The sequence below is a fragment of the Ciona robusta genome, chromosome 1, assembly GCF_009617815.1.
Source record: "Ciona robusta chromosome 1, ASM961781v2".
Classification (NCBI taxonomy): Eukaryota; Metazoa; Chordata; class Ascidiacea; order Phlebobranchia; family Cionidae; genus Ciona; species Ciona robusta.
The window spans coordinates 9,581,436-9,593,322 of record NC_143235.1 but is presented as its reverse complement, the minus strand read 5'-3'; the positions used below and the strand labels follow the sequence as shown (position 1 = coordinate 9,593,322).

General features: G+C 37.6%; 2 protein-coding genes and 2 non-coding genes across 5 annotated transcripts; 1 reads left to right on the top strand and 3 right to left on the bottom strand.

Annotated features, from left to right (window-relative positions):
• The first annotated feature begins 1,055 nt into the window (after positions 1 to 1,055).
• On the top strand, positions 1,056 to 3,480 carry LOC149742901 (uncharacterized). Its single transcript, XM_089872012.1, has 4 exons — positions 1,056 to 1,245; positions 1,574 to 1,706; positions 1,837 to 1,899; positions 2,488 to 3,480. The coding sequence occupies exons 1-4, from the start codon at positions 1,148 to 1,150 to the stop codon at positions 3,094 to 3,096; spliced, it is 903 nt and encodes a 300-aa protein (XP_089728138.1). The 5' UTR covers positions 1,056 to 1,147; the 3' UTR covers positions 3,097 to 3,480.
• Positions 3,481 to 4,459: 979 nt separating this feature from the next.
• Positions 4,460 to 10,967, bottom strand: LOC149742898 (large ribosomal subunit protein uL4B-like). Of its 2 annotated transcripts, XM_089871957.1 has the most exons (8): positions 10,809 to 10,967; positions 10,163 to 10,395; positions 6,333 to 6,514; positions 6,001 to 6,125; positions 5,520 to 5,649; positions 5,153 to 5,249; positions 4,844 to 4,987; positions 4,460 to 4,664 (listed from the first exon to the last, which is right to left on the bottom strand). In XM_089871957.1, exons 1-8 carry the CDS (start codon positions 10,809 to 10,811, stop codon positions 4,499 to 4,501), a joined length of 1,080 nt encoding a protein of 359 aa, XP_089728083.1. In that variant the 5' UTR covers positions 10,812 to 10,967; the 3' UTR covers positions 4,460 to 4,498. The 2 variants fall into 2 exon arrangements, with proteins under 2 accessions (XP_089728083.1, XP_089728077.1); XM_089871951.1 differs by lacking the exon at positions 10,809 to 10,967 and having other exon boundaries at positions 10,163 to 10,404.
• On the bottom strand, positions 4,734 to 4,803 carry LOC149742900 (small nucleolar RNA SNORD18). Its single transcript, XR_016387387.1, has one exon. It is a non-coding gene; the product is annotated as a small nucleolar RNA SNORD18 (small nucleolar RNA).
• On the bottom strand, positions 6,212 to 6,281 carry LOC149742899 (small nucleolar RNA SNORD18). Its single transcript, XR_016387386.1, has one exon. It is a non-coding gene; the product is annotated as a small nucleolar RNA SNORD18 (small nucleolar RNA).
• Positions 10,968 to 11,887: the final 920 nt, after the last annotated feature.

Genomic DNA, 11,887 nt, shown 5'->3' with positions numbered 1-11,887 from the left:
ACGGCACGACAACAATGATGACGGACGTTGAAAATATGCCAAAAGTGCTTACGCAATCAATGCGGCATGTTGAGCAACCAGAAATATACTCAGTCAGGTCAATGGGACCCGATATCTTTCACCACAACATTCCAAGCCTTGTACATGGGGATTTACGTTTACCTCAAGCTCTCTGTTTTACAATGAGGTATCGCGTTTCTTTCTACTGCCGAGAAGCACGTCCACACAGCCACACAGCACAACGGTTTCGCCTCACTTGCTTCATATAGAACAAAATCTCTCAAGGCAAAACACCAAGCACTTGGTGTCTATTGACTTCGGTGCTCAAGTCTACCGGCGCTTGATAAAGTTTAAAATAAAAGTAAGCTTAAAAGTATTGATTTGCCGTACACGAGATTTTTATAAGTTGGCCGAACTCAAGAGTTGATCAAACAAGACGCAATTACAGCGCGCAGAATAAACGGAGAAGTGTACACAGAATACCGAGGTTGCCTGCTCGCCAAACGCACCATGATATTTAACGTAGCCTGAAGAAAGGCGTTTATGTGGACTATAAAATTGATTTCACAAAGCATAAGTGTTTTGCGTTTAGCGCAGTCAGGCCGCCTACACTACTTTATACCTGCTATATTATGATAACAAAACGTTCAGTATTGTTTTAGTATTTCAGAACAATTAATTTCGAAAAAGATGATTCCCCTAAAAATTTAGTACAGCACTTTCATTCAATTACGTCATACGTTCGGTTATTATATCGGGAGAGGAACTATGCTGAAGCCATATATACGTATTAGCTTAGTAGATATATGGTACTGGTCTACTCTGCATCCTGTGTGCCACTAATTGGAAATCTGAGAACAAATTGTCCCGTACCCGGTCTATTTCCTAATAGTTCAGACTAGCGGCTTTTGCTAATGCTGCGTTATTGTTGTTTAGCAGTTGTGGTGTGGCCCGGCGGCGTTATTCGTCGCCTTAAAGCGAATTTTCCAGAAAAACAACATAAAGCGAGAGTGTATATTAGATATTTAAAGTTTAGACATAAGTACGGAGTAACATGATCTCATAAATCTATATTTGCAGCAAAGTAAGATGCAAGGAACATCAGTGTTAATGTATTTTGAAATATTGTTTATCTAATCGACTGCGAATGGAGGAAAGCCATAACCACGTCACTCCAGACCCATTACCGGGACCCGATGTATTGGGAAGTCGTCCACCGAAGCAATTTCATACTCGAATAGTTTGGTAAAGGAACATTAAGCATCTAATGATATAGTGTACACTTAAGATCATAGGTCGGTGTTTCCTGAATTTTCTGCTACTGTCACGTTGTAACAACAAATCTCCCGCAAGGTCTTATACAAGTTACGCACGTCTTATCTCAATATACTGTGACACTATGTTTTCTCATTGTACTATGATGATGATACTACATTTTCTTAAACCGGAAGGGTGTATAATGTAGAGCAGTAGTTTTGTATCAAATGTTATAATGATAAATTATACATGCGAAACAGATTCATAGTTTTTTCTATATGGTTCACTATTCCATACAATTCGTTTTACTTACCAGGCTTGGCGTGGTGCAACTCGTTCTTGGACTCCTGATTCTGTTCATTGGCATTTTGGATCTCGCGTTTAGTTTTGTTGCATTCGATGTATTTTATCTCGCCAAGGTCGGGGCTGGAATATGGATAGGAATAGCGGTATGTTGACATTTTTGAAACACGTTGCTTGTTGTGTGTTATTTTTATTTTTTGTTTACCAGCAGATAGTAGTTTAGTGATCTATAGTTATACCATGACGTACTCATTCAAGCCTAAAATTCGTTCACAGGTAATTGCCACAGGCTGCGTAGGCGTTGTGACGTCACGATCCCAGCTTCGAAGGCACACAACGGTAAATTTGATTTAATGACAGTGGTTCTCAACATGGGGCCCAAAGAATAAAACATAACGAACTAAATATCGTGTTCTAACACGATTATTTATTTATATTTAACTCCGAGTAGGCGCTATATAGATTTGGTTAAAAACACAAAAAAATGAACATCATTGGTTTATGGCTTTACTTGTGCAGCGTGTGTTTCGATACCCTCAAAAACCACATACGTCAAATTTGAACTGATCAACCGTGTAAAATGTACACTACATATAGTAGGGTGGGAAAAGGTGGGACATCTTTATCACGTTATATCCAAATATCCTGATCGTGTTTAAACAATTAACAACCTCCAAACAGATGATGTTCTTTGTTTACTATTAAATAGGATGAGGAAATAGAATGAGAAGGTTTCCCATTTCCCCTACCCCAATATATATTTGTGGAATATATCGACATACTTTCATTTTGGTATTGGTTTACACAGGTTTACATAGTAAATACTAGTAAAATACTATCTGTTGTTGTAAATCAAATAATATTTAAAGAATTGTGGTGTTTGCTTTTATGTAAAAAACACACTTACAATGTGTTTACTATTTTTAGCTCATTTTGTTTCTCTGCTTGTCGGCCATCAGTTTGGTTTTCTGCATTGTTTTGATAAGTATTGCAATCTCTGAGATGGCCTCTGGTGCTTTTGCCGAGGGTACTATGGAGCAGCAACAAAAAGACCAAGGCATAACCGACATGTCTGCATGCTTTAACCAAACTAGTACCGATAGTGGCAACAACACCCGCTGTATTTCAAAAACTACCTTTAACCAGAAGACTGCGTCTGCTGCAATGGCTATAGTATTCGGATTGTTGGAATTGCTGACCAGTTTCTACAGCATTGTAATCACGAAACAAATTATTGATCGAGAGTTCGGGACCTGGAACCTATTTACCCAAGGGCTGAACGAATCAGTAGGCACAGGAAGGGACCTAACGCTCCCTGGAATGACGGTGTCGGATTATTTCGGAAGACACGATGCCGAAGACGGTGGTGTAACCGGTCCGTACAACCATGTAGAAGAACACCAATCTACTAATTTGCACGGTTCAAGCAGGACTGGTTCACAGAGGCACGTGCAGAACCAATCGGTCTCATCACGAGAGTTTCCAGACTCGGAACAATTTCGGTCACACTTGGAAGTTATCAACAATCAATACTGATTAACTGAATTGTTTTATATGCGACGCGAAACTATATACATGGAAGAGTTACCACAGACGTATGGTTCGCAGTTCCCGCAGCACTGTGGTTTGTGCTGGCACGGCGCAAAGCACTTATAACTGCCGTGGCCTGTCTCGTTATCAAAAACTGCGTTATTTGTAATGTACATTATTAACGTCAATGTATGCATTTACTTTATACACAACAATTTGTATCTGTCAGCACCGTGTTGTAAACGTTACTTACTCCATGTTTTACAAATGATATCAATGCACTTTATTGGTGGTTTATTCGTGAAATAGTATCGATGAATGATTTTTTTAATAAGCTAAACACTTGAAATGTGCATTTATACAACACAAACTTTAGCACCATGAATAAGATTTCCTCGGCTGTTAAAACAACTTTTAAGTATGAATTACATTTTAGCGCCACAAGGATTTAAAAACAGCATGATTGATTGATATCCAATGGTAATTTAGAAAGTTTACAAAGTTTTAACATTTGCAAACTTCCAAATGGCAGTAGTCCCCATGACACAACTCTACATGATGGTAAGAAGTGAATTAAAAACTAAATTCACAAAATCATTGTATCAGTTTTTTACTGGCTGAGTACTAACGTATACAAACAGCACAATGAAAGAAATAAGAATGGCCAGAAACGGTAAAACTATTTTGTAGAAGTTGTTATATGCTTCTTTGTTACTTTTCCTTCGTTCAGCCTTGGATTTGGAGGATTCTTTGGCGTTCCAACTCTTTTTTAATGTTCTCATACCTTGATAGTGTAATGATAAAAATGCAACCACGTAAACTTAGCGACAGTATAACCATATAAAATATTAGTATTTTAATGAACCGAATACAGTTTAAATCGCAACAAACTCACCTTGCAGTTTATTAAGTCTTACAAGCTGTAATTTTTGACAAAAAACTTTACTCCAAAATTGCAAACGACAAACTTCAGAATCACATTCCACGCAACGCAATCACTCAAGCGTTAAAATTGATGACGTCAGTAGTGTTTCCATATTTTTTACATTAACGGGGACCAATTCTTTTGCTTATGTTCTTTACTTCAAACAATGTGGTTCCAGACCGCGACTCGATAAAATTACAGATGTGAATGGTAATCCGCTAATACAAATAGAAAATTAAGATTTGCCTTTTCAAATCAATGGTTTTATATTCACCTTTTACACCAGCATCAAACACACCACGTGTTTTAAACCACAAACGCTATTACACTCAGTACATAATGGCGTTTCTTTCTCACTTGCCTTTTTACTGAACTACAATGGGACAACTATTACCTCCAAATTCCTTTGCTTTGATAGTTTATAAAGTTTAAACATGCCCTCGGTTTGTGTCTGTACTTTTATTCAATAAGTCAGTACAAATTTTATGCTTTAGCCTTTTTAGCTTTCAGCTCTGCCTTTTCCCGAACGCGTCGCTCTTGCAGCAATATAGCGGACCTCTTGGCAGAAGCAGCTGCAGGGTTGAGCTTCAACATTGCGCGAATGTTCTTCAGAGGATTCTTCTTCTGAGAGCGCCTTGCAATTCCCTTCCTGTTAACGTTAAATAAAATTTATGTACGTGGTACTGTGTGGTAAAAATTTTAACTCCTATTTATTTTAAGTTTCAGAACTTCAGTTGTTATCATGGTTGTTCAAAAACACGGACCTGAAGTTTACCTCATCATCACACGTTAAGTAATAGAGCAAAATAACTAAATTGGACAACATACTTGGGTGCACGCAGGGCAGATTTGACTTCAGTAGATTGAAGAATCTTGCTCAGGTCAGTGCAGGTCATCTTTGGCATTGGGAGATTGTATGCAGACTTTTCGACAGAAGGCTTTCTCCAAGTCCCATAAATACCATCCAAACGCCTAAAAGAGAAAACACAATACATGAGAAGGATCCAGTTTTAAAAATAAAAGCATTTTTGTTAAGAAGCTATCAGAACTTCAATTTACTTCATTGTAGATTCAGATTTTCAGTATTAAGTTCATCATATTTAATGGAACATAAAATCTATATTTTTAGTTATTTACTTGAGAGCACTCTGCGTCCAGATCAAGAATCGTCCAACGTGGCCACCAGGAGCAATCTTCAACAAATTCAGTCGATCAACACTGATCAGTGTGATTCCTGAAAAATATGCAGCATAGTGATAAAGCTTAACATTCTATTTTATGGGCACTGTTTCAAATGCTACTTTTACCAAAATCTAGGAGAATTAAGAACAGTCACATGTTTTGTGCAACAGAATTAATACAAAACTGGATGTGTTTTGTATCATAACTGAATCACAAATAATAATATCCCCTGTGTATGAAATCTGAACATTGTAAGCATGAGCAGAGCAGAAAACAGGGTTTAATCAATGAGGTATAGAAACAATAAAAATTGAATAACTACCTGGGATGTTCCTGAAAGCTTTTGAGATTCCTTCATCCTTATCATAGATGATACAAGGACCACGCTTCATTGTGTGACGACGATTCCTCATCTTACCTTTACCAGCACGGATCTTTCGTGATTTCATCACCTGTAAGAACGCTGATGTAAAACAACCGAACATGACACCCTTATATTGAATACTTCCATCTTTTCCGCAAATTGGAACTGTTAATAGTTGTTACCAAACTTTTTACATATATATTTCCCTACCATTTCTATTTTTTACCTTAAGAGAGTACCCTGAAACTGCATGTCCAAGGTACAATGTGGGTTTGCGTTATTTAGTTCCATGTACTAGATTGGTAATTTACTTTTAATGTAAACACCTTTATAATTACCACATTTGGTACAAGCACCATTTATCGGATATTATCGTATATACACCACCAATGATCATATAACAGAGACAAATATACCGCCAACACAAAACAAACCAGACCTTTTTGATGTCATCCCAAGCCTTCAGTTTCTTTAAAAGCACAACTGCATCCTTTGTCTTCTTGAACTGTTGGACTTTGTCTTCCACAACTAGAGGAATTTCTGGTGTTTGGTCGATCTTGTGACCTGTGGTTATTAGGAGAATTAAGACTCACTTGCCGCTAATACAATCCTACAGAGTCTTACTAATTAGGTATTACAGTATATAAAAATTGATCAGAACTTCAATTGATATCAAGTGGTATCAAAAACACGGACCTGAAGTACAGCTCATCATCTCCATAAAATGCTTGAAAATTTACATGCAATATTTACTATGTAATATAAATCTACCTTTGGACATGACCAAAGCAGGCAAAGAAGATGCAGCAAGAGCAGAACAGACGGCAAACCGACGTTGGTTGATGTTGCACCTTCTGTGCCAACGTCTCCATGTTTTGGTTGGTGCATACATGCGACCACCACGACACATGTTACCAAACGCAGCCTGTCCTGATCTGTGTGTACCACCACCCCTGTATGATGAAAAATAATAATAAATGGAAATTCCAAAACCAACTTTAGACTTATTGAAACATTTGCCTTAAGTAGATCTACTATCACCCCAGTCTGCAAAGTATGGCAGTTCCTGACGAGATCTCGCGCGTGCAAGACGGTTATTTTTCGCGTTCGCGCGTGCTATCATTAAAATCTGCGTGCAAAGCATGTACATTTTCAAGCCACGTTAGGAAATCTTACTTAATTTAATACGTATTTTTTTCTTTATTTAGTTAATTGGCGTGCGTAGGACAAATTGTGGCGTGCATAACCGAAAGTCTGTAAAAAAATCGCGCGTGCACCTGCCATACTCTGCAGTCTGGCTATCACCTAAAATGACAAAGGACTTCACTGTTAAACTAGTGATGTACCGAAGTTTCGGTTTGCCGAATTTATTCGACCGAATCAGCGATTTTGACAAAGATTCGGTTTTGGCCGAATTGGCGTAAAGATTCGGCAAAAACCGAACTTTTTCACAGACAATATAGATACGATTAGCAAGAACTTGCGCAATTTGTGAGATAAGAATTAAAGACTATTTGCAACAAATAAGTTTAATTCAATTATTCGTCATGCTTTATAACAATGCTAATCATTTCGGATACGGTTCTATGGGCTATGGCACACGCGCACTTCGATAAACTTCGTCACAATCGCGACTGAATCTGCTCCCGATCGTCGATAAAGAAACACTCGCTTTTTCTCTCTTAATAGTGCACACGTCTGCTCCCGATCGTCGATAAAGAAACACTCGCTTTTTCTCTCTAAATAGTGCACGCGTCTGCTCCCGGTCGTCGATAAAGAAACACTCGCTTTTTCTCTCTTAATAGTGCACGCGTCTGCTCCCGGTCGTCGATAAAGAAACACTCGCTTTTTCTCTCTAAATAGGGCACGCGTCTGCCCACGATCCCCTGCACATCTTTAGCACAAAGCAGAATACAAAATGTAAAAGTAAAGTTTTCGAATAATTTTTTACTCTCGGTATAGTTTTAAGCCAGTAACCATGAGTAGTATAAATGCAGGTAAATCGCGATTATGTGAATTTTAATCGATGCAAATATAAGTGCGAGGAGCGAAGCTATCAGGAAATTAGAACTAGGGATGTGCTGAAGTTGAAAAAGCTCGGGTTCGCCGAGCGCCGAGCTTCAACGAAAAGCTCGGCACGAGCCCGAGTCCGAGCACCTATGACGTCATCAAGGAGAAAGGCGTACGAGAATGCGTTCCTATTCAGCCGAAAAGCGTCGCTAATCAAAATAATACAGAACACGTGGTTTGCGGTTAAAGACGCGTCTCGTTTCGTAATTTCTACTGTTGCAAAATGTAAAATTCATACAAAAAGTATTTAATTAAAAAAAAATATATAATTGTTACAGTCAGTGGCGCAACTGGCAAGTTTCTACGCATGTTCATCTTGGATATGGTAACGGTTATTTACGTCAGAATAAACCTTTACGATCGTTACATCACAAACGAGATTGTTGAAAACAATCGTGTTTTGTTCGCTTCTATACGATCTGCAGTTTGTGTATAATTTTTGTTTCTGATGATTAGTTTAAATGCAGGTAAAACGCCGATTATGTGAGTTTTAATTGGTGGAAATATAAGAGCGAGGAGCGACGCTATCAGTAAATGGGAACCAACATAAATTGTAATATGATATTACAAAGTATCGTCCCGGCCGAGCTTGGACTGAAGCCAAAAAAACATCGTTTGATGGCACCGCACGAGAAACAGAGTTTCATTACGTCATTTTTCACGAGAATAAATTCACAACGATTGCTTCGTTTGTTACGTGTGGAATGTATGCTACCGCATGCGTCTTCCTTTATTTCATACGCCGGCGCAGAGTGTAAAAATGTGATGCTGATACACGATGGTTTGATCTCGTGGTTGGTTTGGCTGCCCAATTTGGGCAGTGGGCACATTCCTCCCGATTGTTATATTATGAAACGTCATAATTAATAGTTACCTTGCGATAGGACACCTGACGTAATAATTGAATGAAAAATTGTTCCAATTCCAAGCGAAGGAATGTTATATTGAATGCAACGCGTGTGAGTGTGCGTCTTAGCATTTTCTGGTTGCGTGCGTGTCTGGGTTAAGGGGGCTGTCATGTGGTTGCAAAACCGTGGTTGCAGCAATTTATAATATTTCATTATAAAAAAGTTAAAGAGTTTTTGGCTTTTTATTTAAAATCTGATACGAAAACATTGGGCGCTCGTGTAATTCGACACCGGCTGTAATTCGATACCGCAAATTGCTGACGTTGCGATTTGTTACTTGCGAGAGAGCAAATTCACAACGAACGAAAAACAATTAAAGAGAAAGCTACGCTGACCAGTCTCGTTATCTCTTAGTAGCTTCACTTTTTTTCATTTTTGATAATTTTCGCTCTCGCGTGCAACATTATAGCATAAGGCTCGGCGCTCGGCCCAGTTTTCAGCCGAGCGCCGAGCGCCAAAAAAGGAGACGCTCGGGCACGAGCTTTTGAGTTCGGGCTCGGCTCGGCACATCCCTAATTAGAACCAACACAAATTGTAATGTAATATTGCTAAGTATGGTCCCGGCCGAGCTTGGACAGAAGCCAAAAACGTCGTTCTTGGGCACCGCGCGAAAATCAGAGTTTCGTGAATCCCAGTTGCAAGATATTAATTTTACACCTAAAATATTAAATTTAAAATTTATATACACATGTTACGTTATGTAACATTCAAAATCCAAAAAACATTTCATATAAATCCGACATTTTATATACCACAGGGCACAGGCTGCTTGCAAATTAGACTGAGATTAGCATTTCGTCGGTTTCTACAAGGACAAATTCACAACGATTGTTTCGCTTACTAAGTGTTGAAAGTATGCTATCGCATGCGTCTTCCTTTATTTCCCAAGCCGACGCAGAGCGTAAAATGGGACGCTCATACACAATGTTTTTTTCGTCACAAAAGTAAATAATTTTTTTTGTTTGCGTAACACAGGTTTTGTCAATGGTTAACGCCGTTACAGTAAAGAATTTTTAAGTTCTCGAATTAACTGCTCGTCCGTGTTGCAATAAAATTAAATTTATCTAATCCACGCTCGTCCGTCACCGTTGTGCTTTTCTCCCAACGATTTACCTTCCCTGTAGTTTTGGTTCGTAAATACGCGCGTTATTAGGAGACTAATGTTTCCCACAACGCTTTATTGCCACATTAAAGACTTATATTGAAATTGTTGATACTTCTGTGTGACACGGTGCCATGATAAAGTATTTTCCTTTATGTCGTTTTTACCGACCGCCCGTCGCCGTAGGTTCGGATGACGTCATAAACGATTCGGTTGATTCGGCCGAATTGATTCGGCACAAATGGCCGAATATTCGGTTTCGGCCGAATCGTTTTTTTAATGATTCGGTACAACACTATGTTAAACCTAATTGCCCAAACTTTTTACATTAGCTCATACATGCCAGATTTTACTTTTGAAGTGATATGGAAACTACTTAGGATGACACAGAAAGCGGAAATATTGGATAAACTTTGTTAGCAATACAAATTGCATAGCCTCAACGAAATGCATGGAAACCCAGATTTAACATGAACCAATAGTCCAAGTTAAACTCAACATGTTATAAGTTGCATACATACCTCACTCTTGGAATTCTAGCAACAGCTCGTCCAGTACCCCATGACTCTGCACTTGTTTGTTCACCAGCAATAGATTTCACAGCATATGCCTGCCTGTGGTTCTTGCTGATATTTGTATGAACAAAGTTAACAATGTCAGGACGGATCGGAGCCTTGAAAACTGCTGGCAATGTAATGGACCCCGAAGCAACACCCTTTTCCGAATACACGGACACTAATGGCCGTGCGCAAGCCTGAAACATAATAAATGTATAAACTTTGTAACTAATTAAACATTTTCTTAATTAGCTACATTTAGTTCGGGCTTTCTAATTATAATACACAGAACAAATATATGCATGATGGACAGAAATCATTTTTAAACAAAGCCAATATAAAACAGTTTCCAACATTTCGTTTATACTATTCCATGAGTAGGGTTGTAACTTGTAAGATACACTATATTATACATCCGAATACAGGTATCACTCAAGGTATGTTTCAGATACAAGAGTGAAATGTTAAAATGAAACATATGCTTCTCAATACTACAGTTTTTGTTTGTAATAACCAAACATCGCTAAAGTTTATAACTACACGGATATAATATTAGCGTTATACAACTTGTTGTTAGTTAAAATATATATAAAATAAACAAAAAACCTACCATTTTATCCCACAATTATGAACAGCAAACCAGTTCGGTCGCTGAAGAAAAGAAAGAAGGGACACCACGTGGCGGATATATGCCAAAATGTGAGAAAATAGTTCGTGTATGTAACTTGCTAAATAATACAGATATCTGCAGTGTTTAATACATAAACCTATTAATATATGTTGGTAAACATATAAATTCAATATGTGATTGTAAAATTGAAAAATACTTCCCTATTTAATAATATATGAACTTTGCGGATGAATATAATGACTTACTATAGAAATCATTAAAAAGAATACTACATAAATAAAAAGTTAAAAAATATTGTATATACAAGTATAGCGTTTTAAATAAACACATAATATTACTAATTAAAATTAGATTCAATTATTTAAAACGCAGTCGTGATACACGAAACAAGGTACTCGGTCAAACGCGAAATTGTGGTCATTTTGATTTTTTTTCATAAAATCGTTTAAAATAAACATATTAAAATAAACTACGTGGGGATATATATATTTTTTAATTCGTAACACCAAATATTTGTCCTTCAAATTTTAAATTCTTTTCGGTCACTAAATTTCGAAACACTGCTTTTCAGTGGGAATTCCCAGATTGGAAAGTTTGCAAACTGCGCGGAGGATTTTTTTTTGGAGATCGAAATTGCGCGGATTTTGCGCGGACGAGCGATTTTTTTGCGCGGATCGTCTGATTCTTGAAACTTAATTGTTAACCTCCTAATTTACAAGTAAAGTAGCGAACCAAACAAATACAGTATAAACTAAACGGCTGAGGTTAAAGGACTTGACAACCTTTTTCTTACGTTCTCTTGCGCAAAGATTATGACGTACGTCTAGTGATGCACATTACTGTAACAGTGTAACGCTTTCATACGTTCCCTATTTTGTTTAATAACGCTATCATACATCATCTCTTCAACTAAACTAACATTTTTTTTAAATTTAATAATTTTGAAAAAAAAGATTCTTGTGTTTGTGGGACTTTCGAGAGAAAACGTTTTGCAGCGTCTTTTCAAAGGTTGCTATACGTTTCGGCTTGGCCGTTTTTTGTTATAAATACAAAAGATT

Bases quoted from the DNA above. Each gene is read 5' to 3' on its own strand.
- LOC149742898 (XM_089871951.1), bottom strand. From the start codon at position 10,404: ATGTTTCAGGCTTGCGCACGGCCATTAGTGTCCGTGTATTCGGAAAAG. The intron at 6,515-10,162 runs GTATGTATGCAA...TTCATCATACAG, and splicing joins GCTAGAATTCCAAGAGTGAG to GGGTGGTGGTACACACAGAT. The intron at 5,250-5,519 runs GTAGTTATTCAA...CATATTTTTCAG, and splicing joins AGCTTTCAGGAACATCCCAG to GAATCACACTGATCAGTGTT.
- LOC149742901 (XM_089872012.1), top strand. From the start codon at position 1,148: ATGGAGGAAAGCCATAACCACGTCACTCCAGACCCATTACCGGGACCC. The intron at 1,246-1,573 runs GTAAAGGAACAT...TTTACTTACCAG, and splicing joins TTTCATACTCGAATAGTTTG to GCTTGGCGTGGTGCAACTCG. The intron at 1,707-1,836 runs GTATGTTGACAT...ATTCGTTCACAG, and splicing joins GAATATGGATAGGAATAGCG to GTAATTGCCACAGGCTGCGT.